General features: G+C 44.0%; 1 protein-coding gene across 1 annotated transcript; it reads right to left on the bottom strand.

Moving 5' to 3' along the window:
- Positions 1 to 219: 219 nt before the first annotated feature.
- Positions 220 to 27,876, bottom strand: T265_03542 (hypothetical protein; the record flags this gene model as incomplete). The annotated part of the gene is made up of 18 exons (XM_009168054.1): positions 220 to 515; positions 2,427 to 2,584; positions 2,802 to 2,965; positions 4,167 to 4,284; positions 4,455 to 4,641; positions 5,825 to 5,991; positions 7,093 to 7,444; positions 9,122 to 9,327; positions 9,418 to 9,695; positions 10,276 to 10,524; positions 14,169 to 14,378; positions 17,546 to 17,720; positions 20,757 to 20,990; positions 23,319 to 23,635; positions 25,995 to 26,130; positions 27,320 to 27,579; positions 27,613 to 27,681; positions 27,726 to 27,876. The coding sequence occupies 18 exons, from the start codon at positions 27,793 to 27,795 to the stop codon at positions 392 to 394; spliced, it is 3,474 nt and encodes a 1,157-aa protein (XP_009166318.1).

Below are 27,876 nucleotides of genomic sequence, written 5' to 3' on the forward strand. Positions count from 1 at the left end.
CTACAGCTAGGGAATCTCGAAAGAGGTGAAGTATATATGGATTCCAACGTGTATTGGCGCATACAATCAATCAATATATGCGTTGGCATCTTTGCACGGGTAATAGCTAGTGTTGAGGGGACCGTCAATTTGCCAAAAGTATTAACAGTGGCGTCCTAACCTAAACCATCCATTTGCTGTCTTTGATCCTTGGAAGAATGGCGGAGCAACAATTGTTTATTGCAACAGTAACTAAAAAAGACAAACCGATGACAACCCGGTAGTCAATTGTGGATGATTGGTCGGTATCCACTGTAAGAACTCAGGATTTGTGAGCACAATATATTATCGATCACAGCTTGAACGACCAGAAGTCGGGGCCGAAAGTAGGGGGAAATCTCGAAAAAAAACACTACGACTTTTGCCGTTGCGTACGTTTCTCAGCCACCCAAGCACGAATGGCGGCCTTGAGATCTTCCTGAGGTACAACCTGCGACATAGAAAGTGGCTGCCGATTGAAGGGATCTGTGGAATCGCTGCAAACAAGGGTAACAGTGAAATGAAATCAACGTTAGCTACGTGCATCCAAGTTAGCAGTACATCTGGAACTGAAAAAAGCAACATTTAGGTGTGGACTGAGATCTCAATAAAATCGCACGTTCGTGTACAGTATTATGCTCCTCTTCCAATCAGGTGAGTTTGGCTACCTTAAACAGGTGTTCATGATCTAGGGGAACGAATAATCCAAACCTACGACTGCCGTGCACAGCCCCACTGTTGGCTTGGGGATGGGACTATCATAGGGGGCGGGGTGTAAGACATAGGGTGTAATGTACGATAATACCTTCTAACAATTGCGGTTTCGGAACCGGATAAAGCCGTCCCGCTTGTTTCAGGGATAACCGATTTCTAGGGTAATGTGTTCCTCAGAGGCATTCAACCTCTATCCTGTACGCAAAGTGTATCCACGCTTACACCGATTTGGCTGACAGTGCAGTCATACTTATCAGGTGATATCTGCATATGGGCATCATTAAAACAACTTACGCGACATCCTCCCGCTTAATACTGAAGTAATAAATTCTAAATGTTATTGACAACAGCAAATGAGAATCTATAGGTCGACAGGGAACCAAAGCTGGCCCAACTAATGGTTTTCCCAAACGAAATAAACGATACACGCGTTGGATGATCAGGGAAGGAGGAACGAACAAAACGGAAAATGTGAAAGATGCTCGGTAAGTTCTATGCCTAGGCTTGGAATCAACGTCCTTCCGTTCACACGTTCGGCCATCGACCGCAGCCTTCCTCTCCCTATTGATGAATCCCAAACCAACTTACCTTAACCATCTACGCCAGTTCATTCTTCTGCTTAGTGGCGTCACACTGACGGTCACTCAGACATTCTACACCTCAGTGCACGGAAAAGAACTTAAACGGGGTCGATCGATGAATGGGGCGCATTGGGTCATGCATTACGATAGCAACTCCAAGATAAGTCCCTGTTTTGCCAACCTGATGGGATAGTGCATTAGATCCAAGCGGAGTGATTCTAGTCCCTTACAGAATAACGTCACATCAAATAGTTGTTCCCGAAAGAGATCGACAACCATAGCTATCATTGGGGCTTTGCTAGGCGACAAATATTGCTTCGTGTCTTCAGTGAGAAGGCTGTTGGCTTACGTTACTGCGCCTGAGGGGCGTTCGTCCGCAGGGAGAGGTGGAAGCGTTCCCTCTTCAGAGCTAAGTTCTTGGGAGGCACTACTCCACACAACCAAAGGCTTAGAAAAGTCCATGGTAACGAATCAGAATACTCACAACAGCAAAGAATGGTCATTAGGTTACAGTGATTGGAACATGCATCAAGTATGTCTACCAGAGAAAGTGCTGGTTTTGGTCGGTGAAAAAGTTCTCAGGGGACGGCTAGTACATCGAAGCAGCTGCAGTTGAAACGCATGCTGTGCGATGTTCGCCCCTTTCCAGCTAGAGCTCAGCTGATCCTCCTTGCATACGATGGAAAACCCTACGGGATAGGCACGTAACCGACTCCAGTGGCAAGCATTCTGCCACCTATTTGCCGGGGTGTTTTACTAAAGCTTGTGCGTATGTGTTGGATGAGGTTCGCTAAGGATGTCTTGTCCATCTTACTGATGATGCGTCACTTCGATACGATGTTTATCTCATTATTGTTAAATAGTGTGGGCTTTTTTGGACCAAATCCCTACTCTTGTCCTTTCGTTCCACTCCAACAGGGTGCTTGTTCTTCATAGTTGACAGAGTTTAGCGTCATTTTCTGCCGGTCAATGTCGATAATGAGGAGTATGATAAATCGTTTATTCAGATAACAGGGACAGAGGGTCGCAGTTGAATTCTGAATTACGAGTGAACTGTTAGTTATAAGAATAACTGTCTGAATGGTGGAAAGTGGCAAGATTGTGGTAACTTACTTTAACAGGTGACGATAGATGGTCTTACGGTCGACGACGTGACCAGAGGTAGGCAGTTTGACGGGATCTTCCATGATGTGACCCATGATGGGGTCGATATAATCATCCGGTGCATCATCTATATCCAGATCGTCCTCAAGTTTCTCAACATTCTCCCTCTGTTTGAAACAAAAAAGGCATCGTCTAGGAATGCCAAGTAGATAACCGAAGCATCTTGAAAAATTGCAACTCATTACTGTCGCAAAGAACAATGGGATTGATTGCTTCAAATCGAGACAGACCGAGGAATCATGCGTAATCCTTCACAAAGATCGACTAATCAACTGAATGCGCTATAGCGCAATGCACTGACTGCACATGAAACATTCGACTAACCTTGATCAGCGTTACGGCTTGGTTGAATTTCTCAACTAGCTCGGGTGAGCTAGCGACACGTGTCAGCACATTAGAAGCCTGATCCAAGAGGTCTGGTGTGAACGAACGCTCATCACTAACGACGGCACGCCGAAACGATTCCGCGTGACAGGAAGTAGCGTCACCTGATCGTTTAGATCAGAAAAAATAAGAGCATAAACGAATGGGTCGGTAGTGGCGCGAAGGAAGCAAGAATTCTGGCCGTTATTTAGGTCAGTGTCAGTGAGATATATAACATGACGTTAGGATGGATCATGATTGGGTCGAGTAAACCCAGAAAGTTTCTAGTATGTTGCACATCGGATATTGATAGGTTCATAACATGAAAATGTTCACGAAAAGAAGTGGATGGTTAGTTAGATGAAATTCTCGTCGAAAGGGGCATACAATCAGCGAAATCGCCGTTTCTCGTTTGAAGCTGGAATTCTGCCTCAACATAATAATTCCGAGTTGTGAGTGCTGGCCGTTCGCTAATAACGAGCACCAGAAAAAGGCAAGGATTATTTGAAAAGACAAAACACGGATGAATGCTATGGAGAAGAATGTTGATAGCTCAGATGGTCGTTGGCTTGTTCGCTGAGCTGGGCAGTTGGATTGCAAACGTTTCATCACCAATCGAGGTGACGTCATCAGTGGAGTGTAAGAGAGCGTAGCGATGGATCGGTGGTTGTGCCACAATCAAATTGCCCAGCTCAGCGAACAAACCAACGATCACACGGATGCATTTCAAGCATCCGTCGAAGTCTCTGGATCGCTGATATACAATTCACTGCTCAATCCTGCGTGCACTCGGACAGTAGACAATTTATCAACCTAAAATCGGCCGATGATGCTGCAAGAGCTTGATAAACGAAAAAAAGGTTTTGTATCGGGAATCAGACCGTCTAGTTTGAGAAAGAGGGATAGTCAGCCTACGGAGAGCTAAGAGTTAACAGTAGTTATTTTAGCTGTCCAGAAACTGCGATGGGTGGCCTTTTGGTCAATGACATTGTACCAGGCGGTGAAACCTGCTTGCACAAAACAAAGGCATCGGCACATGGGCTGCGCAATGAAAATTACCATCGATGCAATTCGACTAGGAGAAAGGACTGAACACAGCAGATACCTAGGAGTGTTCGGTTCCTTCAACACATGACGGCGAGGCGAGCGCTACAGATTCGGGTCAAACGAACAGCTGATGATATCAATACAACACATGACTTGAAAAAAAAACGGATCACCTTGATATCTGATGCAGTTTGTATGATGATGCTTGTCCTAGCTTCAAAGGAAAGGACAGCTACGTAAGGGATGTACAAGAAGGCTGCAAAAAGATTTGAAACTTACTGGGGGCATCCAAGGCCAGGGTACAATAGATTTGACAGATTTCGATGACCAGAAGATCCGGTCTGAACCCGTAGGCCGACTTATCGCGAACGGTGAGGTCCCGCTGTTTTGGACTGACCTTTTGTAGTGCAAAGCGGAGGTAAACGTGCAGGTAAGAATTCCATGTACCCGCATGTATTGAAAGCAAACGGAAGGAATCAGACTAACTATACTGGGTGAGATTATTAGTCCAATATAGATTCGACAAACCCTAAACAGAAAAGTGGGACAGACAATACGTTAACTCACAAGACGAACTAGGAAATAGTTGAGCATACAGGCCACTCGATCTACCAAGATTGGGTGCGTGATTAACCGCTTGCATACGGAAAGAACCCGACGGAGGGCAGCAATTGTGTCCAAACCAAGCATGATATGGTGTCGTGCTAAGCGTCCGGTGTGCATGAAAAGAGCCTCCTCTTCCTCGGTAGCAAGTCTATGGGTGTTGTAACAAGAAAGAAAGCATTTGGTGAAACGAGCAAGAAATCAAAGAATATACTATTACTAGACTTGCAAGGCTTCTGTAGCTGGTGTGGTGTGGACGCGAGCGAACAATAAAAAAGGGAATCACTACTGGACAGTTTAACTGATTTAACGGATGCGAAGCAGATATAACTTGGATTGTGGGGTTTAAGCATGAATGGCACCATATTCTATCCGAATACAAGCTGGTTACACTGTTGGTTAGTCTACTGTAGCTACCAAGGTGAATACTTACACTCCCACGAGAGAGGTTGCGGGTTCGAATCACGCTAGGGGCTCGTGAAGTACAATGCTGATCATCCACAAGGCTGGAATAGCCGTGTGGTGATTCCCAAAACTGGTGCATCAAGGAAGCAAACGATCTGAGTATTTAGAGAATAAGTAACTTCTGAGCATCCAGTGACAAATATGATGACAAAGACCTTGTGGGGACATGTATTTGGCAATGTTACGCACACTCGATATCACGGATATGATACGCTCATTGGCGCCGTCAAATCAAGATAGGGTATATTCGACCAGGAGTGATGGCCACATATGGAACAAAATGCAGTGTATAAGTGACCAATTTGCCTTAATATTCACCTATATCACAGGACATTCTTGAGCAGTGTCACACCAAATGAACATAGTGTGAAACAGCATCTAAGTCTCATGATCACGATATGAAGGTATTAGCCAGTTTGATGGTGAAAATCCCTAACGGATGTCCCCAACCAGTTGGAAAAGCATTGAAATGTTGTGATATGGGACAAAAACTAGCCATGGAAGCAACAGTATGCAAAAAGGAAAAATGGATAGCACAAGTGAACAGGTCGTACAAGCTATCAAATCCGTAGTACCCTACGTCCAAACCTGGTTGTGTCCTTTAGAAGAGGTTTATCGTGCACAAAAAGGGGGCAATACTAGCCCTGCCAACCAGGCCAAACCGTTGAGTAGAACCTGAGTGAACCGTTCAGTGAATAAGCCGAATATATTCGAATGAGTATGGCCGACGGGACAGGGACCTTTCACCCACTGTGATACAAACTATCACACCAATACCGGTTAACACAACTGCTACAGAAGCGAAAAGTCACTTAATACACTGACAGCGTTTCATAAGTTTGAAATTCCTAATAAGTTGGCCAGCCTACCTTCCTCCAGCAGCTTCTCGTTCTTGCTCTTTTCTTTTCAACTGAGCTAATAGGCTAATCGCTTCGTCCAGAAGAAAGATAGCATCGTTAACCAATAATGAGAGGAACTGTAGAAACAACGGTGGGGTGGCATCCTCAATGTGATGTAAAGCCTCAGTTTCCAGCCGCTAAAGAGGAAAAACAGGAGAGTAAAAGGACGGAATACCATCGGTATGGATGTCCTGCGGTTACGTATAAAGGGAGTTAGGTTCAGTATTCAATGTGGTCGTTTTCACACTACGCATATATGAAATTGTACAGTGTACGTAAAATCAAACTTAAAAGAAAGATTAACTCACAGGCTTTCAGCAAAGAATGACGTAAGCTGGAGTAGCTTCCTCTAAGTGCGTGCGCGTATTACGATTCCTGTCGCGCGCCGATGACAGAAAGGCTAACACCTGGTTCCACTCTACCAGCCATAAGTGAGCGCATTTTATCCCTAGTTTAGATACAACCCAATGCATTCATTAGACATCCGGAATATAGGACTTTCGTATCGTACTCAATGACACGAGGGCTAGGTGCACGCCCACACAGATACTCAAACAAACGAGCAGAGATGCAAATGACTGTATTTAGCCAATTTCGTGAAGTTGGGTTCGGTTAGAGCATAAGGTTGACGGAAACTCGGGGACTGCGCCTACCTGCTGAGCCCCAAGAAGGGCGAAACCGGTCGTGAGCTGTCGAAGGGTTTTCAATCCCCTTATGAGTAGTGTGTTGCGTCTATAAATTCAGTAAGTTTTCTGATTCTTGGCAGTTCGGTACTGACCAGGCAATACGAAATGCATGCCCTATCAAGCAACGGTTTTTGCTATGTTGTTCAAACTACTGAGTGACCATAACCGGTTTGAAGTTTTAGAACCATCTAATGGATGAACTCGAATTCTGCTTCGCCGTTAGGTAAGTAAAACTGAGTGCAATCACTGGTCACTTTACAGTGGAACACAACCATTCGCTTTCTATTGTATACTGTTGAGTAGCTAGTGAATAAAGCCAGCGCTCGGTACATCTGCATGAGCGGTTGATTAAGCAGCGGACCACGGGAAATGAAAACCAGGGTGGCTAAGCAGATTCACGCAGCTTGAACTCCACTTGATGTACTGAAAGCTTGATCGAATCCACATAGAAAAATGAACAAATGAAAACAGAGCAGACAAACTCGGCTTTTGAGGTAGGCCATATAAACAGACCTAATTAAATGGACCAGCAAAATGAAAAAGTAAACATACCGTAAATTGGGTGTCGAAAAAAGGATTGCCATGCCAAAACCGGAGACATGCGTACATCGGGCGACGATAATGAAACTTTTCCTCAAACCCGACAGTCGCAGCTTGTGTGTCTGCTGACTGTTCCTGATGACTGGATCCTTCAGTCGTTCCATCAGCACTGCTTCCTGCACTGTCTTGAGATGCTGACCGTATTAGCACATCAGCAGCTGTGCCTGCGCTGCCAACAACATCCGTACCCGGAGACAATTCTATAGATACGAACGCAGTCAGTAGCGCCGCAACGACCTGACTGAAAGCTCCCGGTTGTTGCGTACCGGTAGATGTGGGGACCATTAGCTGTTGACGTCGAAGGCTAGAAAAATGAAGTGGAAAACGGGCATTCATCCTACGACACGACAACAAATCTAGTGTCATGTATATATGAGAATCTTCGATTCGCATCATTTCTCGTGTTATAATGCAAAATTCGAACAGCAACACAATCAAAGTATGACGAAATCAAGTAAGAGGAAGCCAAATGAGCAGCCAAGGAGCCAGTGACTCGACGGACAGACACATCCGATCTCTACAAACCACATGGAATGATCGCTATCTTGGACCCGTCTCAGTGTCTGCATGATACGATTTCCTCCGACAACCTGAATAAGGGGACCACCACCGAAATGGTAAGCTGTGCTTCAGCCAAATGAACCAAGGTCACCATGAAAACGGCAGAACAAATGTTGTCACGGAGGTACAGCCTGCTTCCATGGAAGCTCTGTTGTTTGTAACAATGTGTACTCACTAGACCTAGCAGTCTTTTCATTACAGGACGAAATTTCACCTCGAAGTAGTTGTAATGGTTTTTTCTTTGCCTCTATTAAGAGCTGTCTCAATTCATCGTGGCTTTTTGATACACCATAGAAGGCGGAAGTGGAAGACAAGGGCTCACATAGGAGTTGCAATACTGTCTGCTAGACAAAACACTTTATCACAGCGGTTTCTGAACTTTTTTCGGTTAGTTATTGGGCGTACAGAAACTATACCTCCTATTCGGTAACTGACCCTTGCTGCTGCAACAGAAGAATTACAGAAGTAGAGCAAAACAAATGAACGGCTACTCGAAATGTGAGGTACAGGACGCTGTAAAAATATGACATACAGCCACCGGGTTTATATTCGCAGTGTTTTTAGAAGCCTTGATCTGAGTCACAAAGGGCTTGAAGACTGAACAAATAAATCACCCCATAAAGTGCTCTTTCCAGAGCAGAAACTCCAGGCAAAGGAAGTCATCCTGCCTGACCACGTGGAATGAAATTTTCTCGGAATAATGTGTGAAGATCCAAAAACAGCACACTAGTTTGCACCAGACAAAAAGATCTCGAGAAGAGTGGGCTTCGCGTATGCTGTGTTTGCAGATAATCAGTTGAAATAGTTTGATCACCTGGTTAGATATTTTTGGGAATCATTCGGCAAAGATTACCTTCCATTATCCGAATGAAACGGTGAATTATCTCCGACCCGAACAATATGTCTAGCAGAACCCACCTGGGCTTGAGTATCCCGGTTCCCGACAAAAAATTCACATTATCACCAGTAGCTCGGAAGTGAGCAGTTGTGGGCACGTAAATAACCGTGAGAAAATACAGAAACGGGGAGCAGTATATTCGGCAGAGTTGTCTATAGCCATATAAATTAGCGTACTATTTTACTGCGTCCTACCTTGAGATGATGGTACGCATACATTCCGAGAAAATATTAACTACCAAGTAGTGCATTGTCACTCGGAGGACCCTAGACGCTCGAAGTATGCTCCCATTCCGAGACGCGTTTAGTTGCTTGTTTAGTATGTACAACTACTAACCCACCGCTATGCAGCACCACGTTGCTCAATAACGCACTGATGATGTCACCTCGATTGGTGATGAAACAATTACAATCAAATTGCCCAGCTCCGCGAACAAGCCGACGACCGTAAATGGGTATTTTTCACTAAGGGTGGAGTTATTATTTTCTGGGAGACAAAAATACACTTGTAGAAAATACTCACAAGGAAAACTGAGACAGTCCGAGTGCACCACTTCCAGCGGCTTGTTGGTTATTCCAAGCTTCATCATCACGCTGGGGAATAAGCGATTCCAGTACCTCAGCCAATCTGGCACGTAAATGCGGATTGGCCAAGGCACTTGTGTGACGCATAAAAAGTATGCTCAACTCGAGCAATGGTTCCAATGGAATATCAGCGACTTCAGCACACTAAGACGGGATAGGGCAGAGAAGAAAGCACCATGAGGAAATAGAATCAACAGTAAGCAAGCGAGGCGGGCGAAAAAGAGAAGCAGTTACCTCAATAAAGTCATCCTTGGCACGCCTCAAGTAGCCGACGAGTTCCACTACATTGTCCATAAGAAACTCAGGTAAGTCGGACAGCTGGCCGTGTTGAGATTCATTTGTATGTGCAGTTTGGGAGCCGCCGAAAGAGGAATGAGCCAGCATGACCAAGAACTGACTGGTGGCGACGGCGAACGCAAGCTGATCACGCAGGCGAGCCACGCAAGATAAACTTGTTGACTGCTCTAGATAACGAGATGTCCGTTCACGAATCAGTTGTCGGAGAAATTGCCCTGCAAACATTATTCCACACATGATTATCGCACAATGACCATCCAACATGACGTAATTTCGCAACAGTCGCCTTAAGGAACGGACATGCACTCAAAAGTAGTATAAAAAATCAACTCCAGGAAACGTTAGAGGAAAAAAGAGGACTTCCTGGACAGTGAAGTCGACCAAAGATACATAGTAATGATCAGCTGTTGGACGGCAGTACCAGTTTTTACAATAGCATTTGATAAGTATAACATATTTCGATGGGCACACTCATTTGCATATCACATTGGTTTTCACATGAGACTCCTCTGAACGTCTCGTTTACTATTACTGGTACCGGGTCGCAGTCCTTGGTTAACCGAGACTCTTTTTCACAACTCACATACGATGTAGATTAGTCTCGAGAGACTATCAACCACCTGCGCTCGGTGAGCAACGGAGTGAGACAGAACATTTGTGCCAGAGAGGTTGCTTGAGCTCAAGTTACTGTTAGTCCAAAGTGACACATGCTAACCAGAACATTCGCATTCTACGAGGTCAAATCGTTCATAACAAAAGAACTAGAAACACACTGAACCGACAAGGGTAGCCTACCTCGTGGATCCGAACCGGCCCCAAGCGAAGTAGATTGGTGAGCTTCCCACTGTGATTCTAACTGGTGTAATTGACGAGCAGTTTCGAAATGCTTGGCGATCAGAGGGGTCCAACCAACTCGAATTGATGCATGGGCAAGGAAAAACAACTCGGTGAGCAAGGGGTAATCAGTGGATTCTTGAACATCTTGGCCGGCGGCGGTACATGTACGTGGCATTGCTCCAGTGAGTCGAGTTTCTTCACATAAACCTGAACGGACAAAAGCCAGTCGATGAAATTTGGAGTAGTGCGATAATTCGAATGAGAATGCGCGGAATTTCAAAAACTCTCCTGTTGGTTACTACCTGTCTGTGGCATTGTGCGACAACGAAATTCGAATTACTTGGAATTATTTTCAAAATATTCCATCAAACCACATTTGGAGAGCTTCTGACGAGGATGACTGGTCTGACCAGCTGACACAGGGTCACAAAACCCCTGCACACAGGCTAGAGCTGGTAGTTATTCAACTTGTCTTTTGCAGAAAACATGAGGATTTCTCTGACAGAACACGCTATAGTTTATAGGAACTCTCCGACAGCCCACGATCGGTTTTACGCTTCTTGGGGTTCGTCAGGTAGGCCCAATCCCGAGTCTCCGTCGTATCGTAAACAATGGATTCAGCTGAGTCCCCCGTGAACATGAACTTAGCTTGCAAACGTGTATTTAGGCAGTGACGAGGGTTTATATATTCCAAACTAAGAACTACGGTTTGCATAACTTGCATTTCGACAGAAGTGCGAGACACCATTGAGGAGCAATTGTTTCGAACAATTTTGATACCATAGGATTAATCTGCAATCGGTTGGCTAGTTTCTTAAAAATTTTGCGTCAACAATTAATGAGATGTGGTGTTACACTTTAATCACCGTTAACCCTGATGATTATTTGTCACTTGCTGCGTAAGGAGGACTGTTGCCTGCCCTAATATCAAACAATACGGGCAAATATGGGAATGAGGTTCAAACGGATTTCCTACTGTATTTTATCAACCAATTGGGATGACATTTGATGGGATACATATGATGAAGAGTCTGGCTGAGTTTTGAAGTTCCCTGGTGGGTGAAAAGTGTTGCGATAAAATCTTTCTATATCCCATTATCAGTCTAACAGTGTTGCAAAAGTACATCAGAGAAAACACTCTGACGTTTTCACCAGAAAACATTTGTCCAACGAATACAGTGCAATGGAAAAAGGAGAGAAGATCCGTTCCTTCGAGGTTGAAAATGTCCCGTGTATTTTCTCCATCAAGTTTGAATTTTCGATGTTGCTAAGTTGTCGTTTGGATATACGTCCGCTTGAATACGAATTTTCCTGTTGAGATGTTTGGCCTTCACTTACCAGATATCACGCAAATCACTTCTCATAACATAGCGGCATACTTAGCTCCGAGTCAAGCAATTTCAAACTGCTTCGTTGTTTTCGACCAACAGTGAAGCAGAAATTCCAGTGACAACCTAGAAATAACTGGTTGGCCACTGACAGGAGTTCAATATAAACCCGACAATGTTCTTGGCCTTCACCCCCCCCCTTACATGCCCAAGAACATGCAAAAAGTGCAAAGAAACCGTTTCGTTCATCACACGAAGCAACAGACGAATGAGCTAATAGTTCCCCAAAAACGGTGACAAAGAGAGCGAATCAGACAGACACACATTCCGCGCAGTAGAGACTCTGATACCAATCCTTTCATCTCGAACAGGGTAGCTCTGAGATCCAATTCGGAAAACTTTGTTTCGGTTTATCAAAACATTATTAGCGAATGAACATTAATGCGCTCTGAAGCGCTCATTCAAAATCGGCGCACCTTTGTCGTATTTGACGACTGGAAGTGGTTCGCCGCCGAGCGCATAACATTATCCTTCTAAACATTCGAACAATTCAAAATCCTGTATTATGCCTTAACTATTTTCCAACACATTCACTCTAAACTTCCTATGAATGACGATATCCTGTCACAGGATCTCTAGCGAAAGAATGTCTCTAGAGCAACTCACTGGACTAGAGATGGGTAGTTGATTTGACCAAAGAAAGTCGTTCATGACATACGAAAACTTGCCCATTTACGTTGAAGTTGAGCTTGAAGACACCACAGTATCGTGCGGAAATGTTTGCGGATCTGGCCTTGAAAGTCGAACTGTTGATGAAAGCAATGAAATCACAATATGGGCCGACAATTGTCGTCCGAAATGAGCCCGGTCGATCTCAATTAGGTTTTAGAGACTTGTTCACATTAACTATGCATACTATTTTCTCTAAGAGAATTGTGGACTGTTCGGCTTTCATAGAGTACATGTCCTTGGGAATGGGCAAGTGACATGTGGTCCAACAGTACCCACCTGCCTTGTAGCCATTCGTAATATGTTGGAACTGCTCCATTGAGAGAACAGTTCACACTGGACAGATAAATACCTTAGTTTGTTTCTAATAGGTGAAGTATTAAAAAAACTACGCGTTTTTGCCACAGGATGTTCTGCCTATTTTATTAATCTTTGAATACTAATTTAAGTAAAGATAACCTAGTTAGACGGTCAAAGGTGGGCTGAAATCATCGTTCAGCTGGAGCACTCTTTCGGTGCCTAACTGCCATGCTACCAGAAGGAAGCACAAGGGCTGAGATAGTACCAGATCGCACAAGCCTAGACAGGGGAAGTCGAGAGGTAGAGGTCGAATTCGAACTACGGACCTTCCGGTCAGTAAATCCGAGCTCCAACCACTGAGCTATCTCGCTCCTGGTGCACTTAAAACCGGTACTTTTATTGGTAGCACGCTAGTTCGAGCCTGTTCGCTACCAAAATAAGTACACCTGAGAAGTGGTCAGTAGAAATTGATACAGTAAGGCCTGTGATCCGTAAAAAGACCAATCACAAACACAGTTGCTTGAGGTGTGCATTCACGGGGTGATAACAATTGACTTTATCAGTTATCCGCGGAACAAAGGCAATAAACTCGGTAATGGTTTGGAGGAGGGTGAGTGTTCACTCAGTTGACATAATTTCGGAGTGCTCAACGGAACAAGCAAAGTCTGACAAGTAAAAGGGGAGTGCAGACGCGTGCTTTGCCGCTGTTGTTTTGTCGACTAGCTGGTTAACACATCCACACCATTTTTCCTGTACAGAGGATAAGTTTTGTCCCTAGTTACGGCAGTGAAGCATCGGTGTTGAACACCGATGTCATGCTGTCGATGATGATGATGATGATGATGATGATGATGATGATGATGATTTTTTCCCTAGTCATTGTTTGCAACGAAAGCATTTTTTCTTAGGGATATGACTAGCTTACTTTGAAAAAGGGGGTACCACTATATCAGGATGTACCTTTTCATACACAGGAATCTGGTTACAATGTATTTTGCATTGGATCAGACATTTTCACCAGATGTTGTTCTGAAAGGGTTCTACTACATTCTACGAAGTCAACGCCTGTGAGCTGCCAAATGTGTAAGCGTACGCATTTACACCAGTGACGGTGTCTCAATTGTTTGAACAAATCTGGGGTAATCGACTACTTTTGATGCCAGGAAGTGAACAATCCAAACTGGACTATGATGGAACTGTCAGGAAGTGACACTTTCGGCATGTTCACTCTGACATCATTCTAAATGAAGTTAGGTGTTCATTGAATGGTTGTTTTTAGGTAAACTGGGAGAGAGCCACTGGTAAAATGGTGGATGACACATGGAACATCAAACATTCGCAACTCTTGCTGCGAAATGGTTAACGAGAACTGGTTTCGACAAAACCGCACCCTATTCTCCCAGGAAAGGAAGCAACAAATCCTGTAGACTCAGAAACAACCGTAACTTTGACGGTTTATCAAGAATGCGTTTTGTCAACTCCTCAAGAACCTACCAGGAATAATTGAATCAGCTGATCCGGGGTCAGAGGCATATTTGGGCCAAATTTTACCCAGGGTCGTATCATTAGAAGGTGTCGGATGAATCAATGGTCCAGTGAGGCGAACAATTACAGCCGTCAAGTTGTTCAAGAAACCGTCACTAGCCAGTCCTTGCGTGTCGGATTCCGACATAAGGCCTGTGGTATGGGCTAACTGTCCACGGGCTGCAAGAGGAAAGTTGAAGGCTCTGTAAAACACAAACCAAGATTTTTAAACCAAACGGCTTCGACTTGTGACTTCGAGTGGCAAATGAAAACACAGAGCTTGGAAGTAAAAAGGTGGATGCACGGTAGGCATACGTCCCATTTTATCGCGGTGGGACGGTTCATGCGCTTCCAGAACTCATTGAGCTATACTAGGGTGTGTACGTGTGATAATTACAGAGCTTCTAATACCAGGTTGGTCAATGGATAGAGGTCTGACTAATACAATCTCTTGGTCCGCCAGGTTGGGGGGTTGGAAAATCTTGGAAAATTGCTCCATAAAAGTAGGCTGCTCCGGCAGTTTCGTCCCAACCACCGTTGCCTTGTGGTTAGACTTTGCAAATAAAGGATTTGGTTAAACACTCTAAATGTTCTTCTGTATAGGTCCGGGTACCTTGGTACTATACTAGTCCAAGTTTAGCCACGAATCGTACAACTTCAAACAAACTCGTGCCACAAAAGCGATTGTGCCATGAGCGGATAGCTTTAGTGGCCGAATAAAGCAGGGTGGGTGAGCGAAAACAGACCACTGCTAACACCTTTTTCACTTCCATATATTCCAGGTTAGCAAAATCATCGTAGGACTGAAAGATCAGTCACCCACAGTACGGCCACTACGGCCGCGGACGCTCCGAAGTCATTCTTTTCCTTTCGATGCTTTGTTTATCTGACAGAATTAAACGTTCGTACTTTGAAACAAGCTTAGCAAGAGGCTGTCCTCGGTCGCAACCAGGGTTCACTTTGTATTGATGTGCGCTGTCTCCGAAACGGGGATTCACGCGTCAAAGACATTTGATAAACTGCCCTCCCCATCGGTTTTCTCTCCCTTACGGTTGCACACTTCTGGGGACCACTGCAGCTTGTTCTGCAGGACTTGGTATCGTTTCAAGCCACCGAGCTGAAGGATCTTAACGTGAACGGCCTCAAGTAAATAGTCCCCTATGTGTGATTCACTTAGCAGCATCTCTGAGAGTACCTTGTCAGCGAGCGGATGACGCTGTCTGCTTATTGTATGTTTATTATTTCTTAAAATTTATTTTGTTGTATCTGTTAGTGCCCCAAAAGACTGTGGATTCAATACTTTCGAAGGATTTGAAAACTCTCTGAGCACTTTATTACGAAGGTACAAGAACTAAGGTAGTTTTACGGTCGTCGGGGATATGGATGCGCAGGTAGATGGACTTATATGAGCAGAAATGTATTTGCCAACTTGCGTTCGTGTGGCACCAAAAAGGCATGTGACTGGGTCTCAAAGGATGCCTGTATCAGATTACAGTGTGAGGTGTACTGTCGAGCGGCTGCAAGGCTTGGCCACTGCGGAGTGAGGGTCGGGAGCATCTTCGTGTAACAGACCACTATATATAGCTGGATCAGTTGGTATCAGCAAATTCTCCATGAGGTGATCAGGGAACGTGCCCTTTGTAGAGCATAAGGTACTTCACCCAAGAAATGCACTTAGCACCACATGCTTAGATGGTGGACCATGTGGCACATATGATGAGTCACCGTCTACCTAGAAGAGCGCTGTTTTCTGTTTCTAATTCAGAGTAGCGGAGACCTGAAGGTGGATACAATTAGATGCGGCAGGATGAAATGAAAGCTGTTAAGAAAATTCCAGTTACTGTTCATCTTCTAGGCTGGCGCAGTCTGATTTGTAATAGGATCGAGCCACTGATGGTGGTTAATTAATTCCAGTGGCTTTCATCCTGCCCGTTTCTGTCCAGATGAGTTGACTGAACGTTGGAGGTGTAGACACTCCAGGTGTAGGTGACAGGCTACTCCTAGGTTCCCATCTCTGTCCGATTTCTTATTCCTTCCACTGCAGAGTTTTGTTACATTACATCGACATGGTTGTGAGGAACTAGTCTTTGTCGCTGATGTGGCTGCCAATGATGATGACGATGTGTTTAGGCACGCGATTGGGGCTATACATTATTCCACTACAATTAGATGATTGGACTAGAATCCTCCATGAAATGTGAGGAAATCGAAAAAACAACTGCTTCACCTAGCACAGTCGCTTGTTTTTTTTCTTCCACCAACTCCTCCGGTTTCCGTTTGAAAGAAAACTAACAACAAGAACTCTCCATTTCTCACGAATGTTACACGGACAGGGTCGACATAACTAACTCAAGCGGTTAGATGGTTTCGTATTTAACAGCCAACTATTGTTCTGTTCTATTCTATCCTATTCTATTCTATTCAAACGGCACACGGACGAATACCCCCAAAGATTCTGAAGAATCTTAACAGGGATGAAATAGCAGAACAGTGTCGCTCAGTTTTTCAGCGTGGACCGGCATTCAACGAGGGTTAGAAGCTTAGTTTGAAATTGTGAAATATTTTTTGCTGCTACACGGTGAACTTCATGTTTTTACTAGCCTCTTGGCTTCACACTAAACTCAACCACTGTTTCGGCATCGTATTGGCATTCGAACGAACGAAAAGTGATACGTACGGGGCGATGGAGTTGTTCGAAAACCGCACTAGTATTCTTGTGTGGTGCCATTGGACAGCTAACTGTAAATTTGTATGTGCCCCTCCCCCAAATTCTCAGACCAAGATTTGCAACCAGCACAATCTAGACTGAAGTCAAGCATGTGGTGGAAGAGTAACTGAAGAAAACTTGAGTGCTTCAAAATAAGGCAGTTCATGGAGTAAGTCTAAGGTCGCCAACATTTCTGCGGTCCACAGGAATAAGCTTCTTCAGTGGAAAAAGCGGTTAAGCAGGACAAACTGGGTGAAACTACACTCTGATTTAACGAGATTGCTTGTCGGAGCAGTATGTTTCAGCGCAACTAAAACGGTAGTACAGGAATGATCAATTGGTAGACAATAAACAGTAGTGATCGAAGCTCATAGCCACTTCCTCCGCAAACACGACTGTTTCACTCCTATTTCTGACACCGTTTCCATATTCCCATGCTTTCGTAGAGACTCCAGGCTAATAGACAGCAACCTGAGCAGTCGCTTGAAGGACAAATATATGCATGGAACTGACTACGGTAAAAGTTTATGGTTCACAAAAGAAGCAACGGAAGAAAAATTATCAGTAACTGACTAACCGTCGAATCAAATAGTTAAATAGACGTTCGGATGTGTTGCGTTAAAAACAAGCTAACACCAACCTTTGTTTGCGTTCAGGCACCAACCAATCCAACGGAAGAAAAGCCTTCTGATGAAAGGCCGTTGTTTTCCAACTCGCAGTAGACTGAGTGTAAGATTATGCAGGTCATCATCCAACTCTTTGGTAAGCTGTAGGGCGAAAGCAAGAGAATTCATTTCGGTGGAACTCAAGGGTACCTGCGTAATTCATTGGATCACTTCAAGCACCTTATGAACAGCCGTGCTTTTGCAACGATGACCTTGTTTGGTCCACAGTGAAGAGGGAAAATTAGACTAGAATATGCTCCTAATCAGAGTAATCCTGCCACAGCAGAAAGCGGTCTGGGTAAACAGAAAGGATCTGAATGGGGATTAATATCTGTCGGAATTACAACTAAACAGAAGAAATGTCCTGGTCTTCCGGTCTAAGAAGGTCGCTCAAACACGTTCCCAACCCTAACTCATATGCGAAGGGACAAGATTGTTCCGCAATATGCAGACCGAATGTACTGGGTTTCGATGATTAGTTTATTGGTATGGCAGCTAGAGCAAGGGGTCAGTAACAAGTGAGACGAAGTAGCTTGTTTTCTTCGTTTTTATCAATACTGCATATTGGTCCTCTGCTTGCTCTTCACCGACTTCTATATTGATCTCATTGCTATTAATGCCACTAATGAAGATCACGTCAACAAAAATTGATTCACATGTGTTTTAGGGTACAACTCTGGTTCATCATCCTGGGTTCATCGATGAAGCAAGACAAGATGAGCATAGAAATATCAAATAGCACGAAGTAGTTAGGCTCAACCGCAGTCAAACTCAACGACAAACAACTTTTATGGTAGAATTGACTCCTTCTGGAAAGACCACAAGAAGGGATGAACCGGGATGGGTAGCTCTGGTAGACACTTCACTAGTGGAAAGTGCCTTAAGGAACAAAATAACAGTGGCGTCTTCTGAAAGTCAATCTCTTCTTTTGGAAGCACTCCCTAAAGAGAGATAACTGTAGCAATACTTGCATAGCAGTAGTCAAGATTTACGAACACTGACTGACCTATCACAATCTATATAGTAAAATTTGTACACTAACGACCTGTCTGATCGCAACATTTGTCCATTCCTAAACGACTGAAGGGTAGCATAAGCGAATAAGTTAACTTCGGATTCAGCCTCATTGCTGATAGTTCTCAAATGATCAATAATTTCTGCCTTTCTGTTGTGGCTATCTCTCCCTATAAGCTGGCTCACTTCAGTACTTTAACGTTCGATTTCAGGGCTTTGGAAGCTCAATAGGGTAATTAGGCTTTTCAGAATACTTTGAAACTGATTAGGTGCGATCTACCAAGTGCGATGTTAGCGAGTTGACAGTAATATCGATCAATAGATCGCTTATGATCATTATCCGGGACAGCTTCTGGTTGCTACCCCGTTATCTGAGTTTAATTTATGTTGTGTTGAGCGCACGCCGGGACCAACGACCTAAGTGAGCGAGGCTATGCAGGCAAAGATTTAATGGTCAACGAATTCGGTTCTGTAACGGTGGATCCAATAACTCCCCTAAATTTACTGTAATTTGGTGTGTGATTGCTGGAGTAAATATTGTTGTTCCTTCCTGAAATAGTCTTCTACAGTCGTTTTAGATAGAGGATCATGAGAGAACAATACGGAAATGTTATATCTGACTGCTGTCCCAGCTCCAGTGTCTAGTGCCGGAAAAAGATTCGCCGACAAGGAACACAACAGCTTTATTGCAAACAGGCGAGTGCACCCAAACACAACGGAATCGCGCTATACGTCAAAGACACTTTGACCTTGATCCAAGGCTGTCTGATCGGCGTTTAGTGAAGTTTGAGTGTCTCAGTAGGTTTTGGGTATTCTGGGATAATCTTCACGAACTTGACCTTCCTGACAAGAATGGACTGTGACAGCGCTTCCTTAAGGTGCTTGATATAGGATAGATAGCTATTGTGTCTCATAAATTCGGTGACTTTAGGCGAGCCCATTCACGTAGATGCCAGACACATCGGAATCGATATTGTGACCGAAAAGGCATTCTTGTAACGATGAACCGAACAAACAAAATCACAAAAGTGGTCTTCGAGAACAATTTGAGGAAAATAGCCTACCAACAATACATTGCGGATGTTCCACTGAGACAACGATCCCATGACTTCTTTACTTTCAAGTACTTTGTGATAATGACATTATTCCACAGGCTGTGGTTTCTTTGTTGAGAAACTCCCGCACAGTATTGCTCGAAACACAGAGCATGAAACAAAAGTTCTGTGGCATATGGACCGAACCTTGGACTCTCACCTGAATGCAGAACTAGGCTTTGAATTGTGACAGCACGGTAAGTTCTTTGAGAAAATGCAGCTAAAAGCCTCGCATTCCATATCACGACCACCAAACTAACAAGATAATTGGCACCTTAGCGGACAATTTCCTTGACTTCAGTAAGTTACGGAACGGCGAGGAACACTGTATTGATATCCTCTACCTTCGAAAGGCATGTTGCATTTGCAGAACGCAGACGGGCAGAAATGACAGCAGGAAGAGCGAAATATCGCAGAGGTTTGAGAAATAAATCTGACTAAAGGAGGCAGTTAATTAGAGCATGGTTAGCCATAACAAACCGTTTTTTCAAAAGTGAAGATTGGGATACAACTAAATGGGTTGCGATAAATTATGTGCCTCCGGTTGAGAACGGTCCTTTGCATTGGACACAATGGATCCACTCTGCAGGGTCTGAGCACCGGCATCACCGATGCAGATACTGTAAGCCCCACTGATGTAGAAGATACACCAGGAGAAATTGATTTTTGAGTGAACTAAACCAGAATCGGCATTAAATGATTTCCTGTTCAGCAAGATGGAACGTAAAGTGTAGCACCTATGGGTTAATTGGCCGATCATGCGATTCATTGATATGGAGGATGAACATATCTGAATTTTCCCAGTGACACTAAGATTCAAAACGATTATGAGACTATTAGTTAACTTGGTCTCACTTTGGAGACAGCTTTCTCGGGAGGGATAACGATGAAGAACTAATTACTTCTGGCTTGATCGTTGGGACAATAAGCTCACTCCCTTGCCCCAAGATAGATCACTTTAGGTGTCAATACAGATAGTCCTTCCAGACTGTGCCCACCAAGTTGCCTAGAGTGAAAAACGACGTCTTCATTTTCCCGAAACCAGTGGGATGAGGTGGACAGAAACACACACACGTACTTGCCAAATGTTGCGCTGATCTGCTTCTACCACGGGCTTCAGTGGTACTTCATCTGTGAAGAATTCGCCGACTGGTGTCTGTTGGGTTCGATGGGCAAGCAAAGCCATCTGCGGAGATTGCGGAGTACGCAGATGACTCGCAACAAATAGACGACCGAGAATGCCACATTCAAACTCGAAACCAAGAGTTTGCCGGTCGTTGTGATTTGGTGGAAACGAATGCTCAAGAAGCAGCTGAAACAAGGAGGTAAATAAGTGAACTTCGAAGAGAACTAATGAGTTAGCTAAAAGTGAAAGCCAGTAACCGGGCTGTGATTGTGATAGATAGATCTATTATAAGAGTCCTCTGTCGTTTGTCACTTGTTGCACCAAAGCATAAGCACACACCTAGTCCCATGTATAAGGCTGGGTAAATATACAATTTGGGAACTGTGTATGGAAAGCAGCTCATCATAAAAAGGTTTCATGAAATCGTGATGCAATCTGAACATGTGCCCTTCCCCATGAAACAGTGTAGGAGTGAAAATGTCCGACCGTCCATTCCAACGCAGAACTATCATCGTGACAGTCATCTGTCATTAGCTCACTGACACCATCTGTAATGTTGATCACTTGGTGATAAGTCTACACAATCAAGTGGTCAGGTGTGAAGGATGATAGTGTTTGCCTTGTTTGAACCCAAAATACAGTCATGGTGTATGAACCGGGAAAGCTCTGGAGGCGGAAATGTCTGAACGGAGAGATCGGAGGGTCTGTGTGATCGCTTTACATAAACGAAGTATGAAAAGAATTGAATCTATGTTCTGAAGCCGAAGAATCAATAATAAGAGCCGTTCAGCTTTTTTCTACCAACCTTAGCGTCATACCTTAGTGAAATCATTTGATTCAAGAAAGGATTTTTCTGGGTTATTGGTCTACGCATTTTCAAGCCAGCCACCGTTGAAGTTACCCATGCCAGTTGAATCTAGAGCCTCGTTTTCAATAACCAAAACTTTAACCAGAGCCTGTATCACATGCGTACCTGGAGTAAACAGCTACGCGCTCAGATGATGTTCCCTCACAAACAGGTGGTCGATAACCTGGGCGGTCCCTTTCTTTCTTCCTATAGTACTGCGCTGAGGGCATTATCCTCAAACGATCGTTCCCCGTAGTAACTGTTGGTGGCGTACAGCTTCTCTCAGGAAACGCTGTCTGCGAACCACAATCATCCTAATCGACAACATAACGTCAGTGTTCAGTAGTGATCCTTCGGTGCTGTATTGAACCAGACGTAGATGGCATAGTCAGGGGAATCTCAGACAATCCGGTGAGCCCTGGACGAACTGTTGATGGGAGCAACCTTGTTTTTTCCTCATTACTCAAGTACCCAGCGCTTGCGCAAGCGTTCAGGCTCTGACCAACAAACAGAAGTCACAAGAAAATAAACATCCGAAGTAACATTTTGGGTCGCGAAAGCAAGAGGGATGTTCACTGTCCTTCGACCTTTGCGGAGCAGAACTGCAAAAGCCTATTGCTGAAGGGTAGATTAGTATTGGGAGGGTTGATCACCAAGTTTTGAATAAATTCGACGGTCGTCCAAATATGATCGTCGTCATTGACGGAGCACCTTCCGCGTCTGGTTAAAGCAGCAATGCCCGAATACGGAGAGGTGTCATATTGACAGCAAGGACCCAGAACAATATGGCATCATTCCCTCCAGTCAGCTTAGTTGAGTCAATTACATCCCCTGAATACACCAAGCTAGATGTACTTATTTTAGGCCAGAATTGAATGGGGTGTGGAGGTGATGCGAAAATATGGAGCTAAAGTTTAATAACACTTAAATGGTTCTCAGTTGGAGTGGTTCAAGTGACTGAATGCGATCCAAATGACAGTGAGCATTTGTGGTTGAACGCAGTGGCTGATCTGGCACAGATCCGAGCTCAGTGGGCGCTTGAACCTTTCCACTACCATGAACTTCTACATTTTAAACACACCACTGTATTTTCCACTGTATACACTGTACACAAAGGATCCTGCGCTGCTATGCATTCTGATGCAACGGCACTTCTGTACAGAGTGGACTATATATATATATATATATATATATATATATATATATGCTTAGAAAGAATAAGTGTGCCACTGACGTTATACATATTGCGCGCAGAGTGGTAAACGAATGAGTATCAAGCAAGCCAGAAAAAACGCATAACTATAAGGGTCTTAGGACATTTTCAGGGGTGGACGGACCTCAAGTTAACAGACATTTCTAGAGTTTATCAAACGTATTCAGTTGAAACACAGTGGACAAGATAGATCAAGCTTTGTAGTACCAAACAAATTCGTCTCTTGATAAACCGGTTTCCGACAAGTTAGTTATGTAGATTCGGTCGAGTAATGAAATTCAGGATCGCCTTTTTTAGTGTCCAACAAATACTCAAGTTTGTTCAACACAAATGGCATCCACTTTATAAGGTAGTGAGAGAATGGTAGTAAAGGAGTAAGATATTTAATACTTCACCCCCTTGCATTATGCGCAACAGCCGTAGTCTATACAATCTGACAGAGCAAGTTGCATACCTGAGCAGTTGCGGCGAAGCGAGAAAACCAGATGGACAACAGCATAAACGGCTTGCGTTGGGTACAGAAGAGCAACCGCTCATCCGGATTTAGTTTATTCCGAGCAAACATGAGAGCACCAAACGGAGTCGAGGAGGGCATGTTTGGTTTGATCGCACGCAATCCATCCAACAGCCGAGTAACGAGTGGTTTTAAGGGCTTCAGTTTTGACGCTGGACACTCGGAATTTGGATTCACATCTTGCAGCACATCTTGTTCAAACTGGGAAAGCGTAGCCATGAAAAGCCGTTCGGCTGACAGAGTCAAATCCGGGTCACCTGCGAAAAAGTAACGCACAATGGGAAAAAAGATGTCGGAACTTAGTTTGAGCACTATTTTTTAGGAACTCCTATTAGTTGACTATCTGTTCATCAGAGGAATTCAGTAGGAAACGCAAAATAGTAGAGAAGGGCAGTGAACCTCTCCTAGGGTACAGTGAACAATCGTCTAATCGCATGTTTTGTAGATTCACGGTACAGCATCTTGAACGTGTTTTTGTGAGGGGGGCGTGGTAGTGGGTGCTTTATCGACACTTAGTGTATAGGAATCCACAAGCTGCGAAACCACAGTGCCCTTCCTTACCTGTCAGACTTCACTCTCTTAATAATGACCACGTAGAATGTTGCGAATTCAACTGAAAATTCAGTGACGGAAAACCACTCTCTAGTTATTATGACAGGGAATTCTTCCTCACTTTTGAGTGACTCTTGTCAGAAAAGTCGAATTTCCGGAAATGATCCCAGAATGTCCGAAAATTACCACCAATTCAACCAAAATCACTTCAGGAAGATGATGAGCCAGAAAATCCAGCCGATTTTTTGGACTTTCAGGCAGACTTAGCACAAGCCTACCACAACCATTCCGAGGTGCCTACACCTTCGGACACTTACTAAGGCAATCTGGATAGAAACTGACAAGAACGCCACTGACATCGATTAGCAGCTATATCTTTCGGCTTCCGACCAGGGGATCACGCGGTCACCATCCTAGAGTAGCACCGATAACACCAAAACCTTTCGTAATCTCTCTCAAACCCCTCAAGGGTAGGCCAACTCTCTACTTCCGCCACTCCAAATTGAGAACGGAGAACAACACACTTCTCGGCAAACAATGGTTCAGTATAAGCAATATATGGCCTAACTAACGCAGCTTCTGGTGCTGAACACATTCTTCAATGGAAGTACCCATTGCACACCCGAAAACGCGCTTTCTAATTGCCTCGTTGCGGATTCGCCGAAACCAACTCACACGAGCTATGGTTCCGAGAAAATGATTGTTGTCTTAGTTCCGCTGCTCGAATTCGTCAAGTCTCACAGCCGTACCAGACAGCCCGTACTGTAGCCCGATTAACAAGCCCCTTGAGATTTAGGGATATACAGCCTTGACGCCGTAGTCAGGTTGCTGCTTGTCTGTTCGTTGAACTTGGCAATAAGCTTAAGGACATTTCGCCACCGATCGTAGAGATATCATCATGAGCACCGAGAATACTAGGTGGGTCCGCACGCTCACCCTGCTAGTGCAAGCAAATGGTCGATTCCAATCTGTCAAAATTTGTCCATTGAGCCGGAGAGAAAAACTGTCCACAGACAGCAATTTCCGCCGATCCAGTCGAAACTAATAAGTAAGTTCAATCAAACATCCCGCCCAACGACAAACGGGATGCGGTCCATCTGATTGGCAAATCCGATAAACGAGATAAGTTGTGTGTTAGCAACAGCCAAGACGTACAAACCACTAACAGAACTGACTGCTTTAATCGTAAAGCCAGACCGGATGAACCAAAGAAAAATAACCACCTATTGGTAAGAACAGTGTTCACATTTATGGCATGTGGTCCCGACGATATCGTTTGATATTGGTGATGCATCTTATCCAAACAATTCACTGAAGGTGACAAGCGGACAGAAGAAACCTTCATTTCTCGAATACGGTGTCGTTAGAAAAGGTGAATTGAGCGTCCTACAAGGACAACCAAGTTGAAAAGCACAGTTCCACCTATGCAGGTAGCGTTAAGCGTAAAACTCGACAGTCATAAATGAGGATTCATTTGAGTCTTACGTGAACAGTCTCTGTTTTCCGGGAAGTAGGCTAATCAATATAGCATAAACTGCTACGTGCAAATAATACAATACTATGCAATGTTACAAAAGGTGTGGTTGACAACGTGACAAAGAACGGAGGTCAAGCTACGGTCAGAAACCTTCTGCGATATTAAAATGGTGAGCACCACTCCACTTCTCGCTGGAATTAGGATTAATTTGAATGGTGAATCGTGCTTCAGTGAACTTATCCTTTCAGAAGGGTTAAACGAAATAAAACTGTCGTTCGGTCAACGGTGATAATTTTTGTTTTGAACGCACATCTAGTTCACACTTTATCGGTAGCATAAGATACCCAGCGTGGTGTCTGAGAGCATGTGTTGGAGCCACATGCGCATGAGCGGGATTGAAATCCAGCGAAGACAAAATAATACCATGTTTGCGATTATGGCTGGGGGCTAAGGTGACACATGGTAAGTAGGTGTAGACAAAATTAACATGCACCAAACTGTCCTGCTACGGATGGGGCTAACGGATTTCCGCATCTTACTAACAGAAAACTGTGACGGCAATGACGAATAAAGGAAGCGACGCTTACCTCCAGAAGCAGCATCATACAAGGACTTGTAGAGGTCGTCGCAATTCTGAGTGCTTTCAAGTTCCGAATCGATCATCAAGAAGAGCAACAACTGACGTACAAGCGCTTGTTCACAGTATTCCACAACAGAAATATACTGCAATGTAAACCGTAAATGTGAGATTGAGAATGTTCGGTTAGAAAAACCACTTCGAAACAGATGATAAACAAGCCATATAAATGGGCTTGTCAATTAGTTTCGTGACACGCATAACGGATCGAACTTTCTTAGCATGGAGCCTCAAGTACCGGTCTTCAGGCTTTCAAAACAGACTAAGAATTAGGATTGCAGGTCGCAGTCGTAACAGAAGGTAATGAAACTTCACTAAACCACCACGGAATCCACGAAGCCAACCCCATCATTTGACCGCATACCCAGTGAGCAGTTCTCTCGGGAAAATATTCGGTACAGTGTATCATCTGGCTTACTAAATCAAGCTCCCTACAGTGGAGCGAAAGTAGTGAGGCTACGTAGTGACGTCCTGACATGATTCATAGAGTATGCGAATTTCACGACATTATTAAGACGAATCAAACGCAATAGTTACAATTTTGACAAACGACAACTCAAAGACAAGGCGAGAAGCACAGAACCGCATAACATGCCCAGGCACCCATGGCGATTGAATATGATACGTCGGCGTGTTGCCGGATGAGTGCTGTAATTCTTCACCAAGTTGGTTCTTTAGGATGGCTTCATTGAACATGGTGCTTATAGTCAGAGCTAAGACTCCAGACAGGAAGTAGACTTTTCGTGGGTTGGTTGCACACCAATAGCTATTCTTTTTTTCTATTCGAATGACCGGAGAACGCACTTAACGGTCACACGGTACTGTGCCGAAATCCCATGTGTTCGCCATTAAACAAATTGAGACATTTAGAATCCTAATGAGGATGAACGATACTTGACTGTAGATGGCTTTAATGAGCCATATTTTTGGCAAACCAGTGCCAGTGTATGCTACAATCACTGAAGTAAAGAAGGGAAAAAATGAATTTTCCTGCGGATGCGCGCACTGGTTCCGGAGATAATTCAGTTAAAAATCGATTGCCACAAGAAGCAACCCTAAGTTGTTTCAGTGTTCAGGGATTCAAGTGTATCACATAAAAATGTATCACTTATGATAAAATCCAGTCATATCAATGCCCTGATAAACGGAAAGTAAGACCTTCAACAGTTTCAACTTCGAAACCGGAATTACCATCTATTTAAAAGCATTAAAACTACGACAAAACGAGCATATTCAGGAGGAAAAGACCAAACCGACTTGTAATCAAACACTTACATCTGTCTGACGCTTAGTAGTTTGTGCCCGCAGGAAACAAGAAATTAAATAAGAGACCGGTCCCGTTTGTAATGCATCGGCTGCATCGCTTCCTCTTGGGGTAGTGACTGCCAACAGATCGCCTTCGTCGATTTCAACCTTCTGTGCACGATCGAAAATTACCTGATCGAGAGCGTCTGTCGATAAAAATAATTGATCTTTCAAAGGCGGTTGCAGATAGAGCAGACAACCTGGTCGCCCATCGGAACCAAACGAAAGATCTAACAGTTTGATTAGTGAAAAAATATGCGTACTTTTATCATAACTAATAAGTAAGATGCTCTCCAGGGTCTTAGTTACAGCAACAAGGCAGCCGTCGGATTCTAATCAGCGAAGAGCAAAATAATAATCGAAAACATAGACAAACCATATAACTGTTTCGTGGCACACTCATTGTTTCCAAGCAATTCAGCGAACGGATTGTTGTTTATTTCCATTTTTCCTGCCACTGGTCCTAGCGTTGGTTGCTCAAAACAATCCGAATGAAATAAATAGAAATGTTGGAGTGAGTCACACAA

This window comes from Opisthorchis viverrini (assembly GCF_000715545.1).
Source record: "Opisthorchis viverrini unplaced genomic scaffold opera_v5_51, whole genome shotgun sequence".
Lineage (NCBI taxonomy): Eukaryota > Metazoa > Platyhelminthes > Trematoda > Opisthorchiida > Opisthorchiidae > Opisthorchis > Opisthorchis viverrini.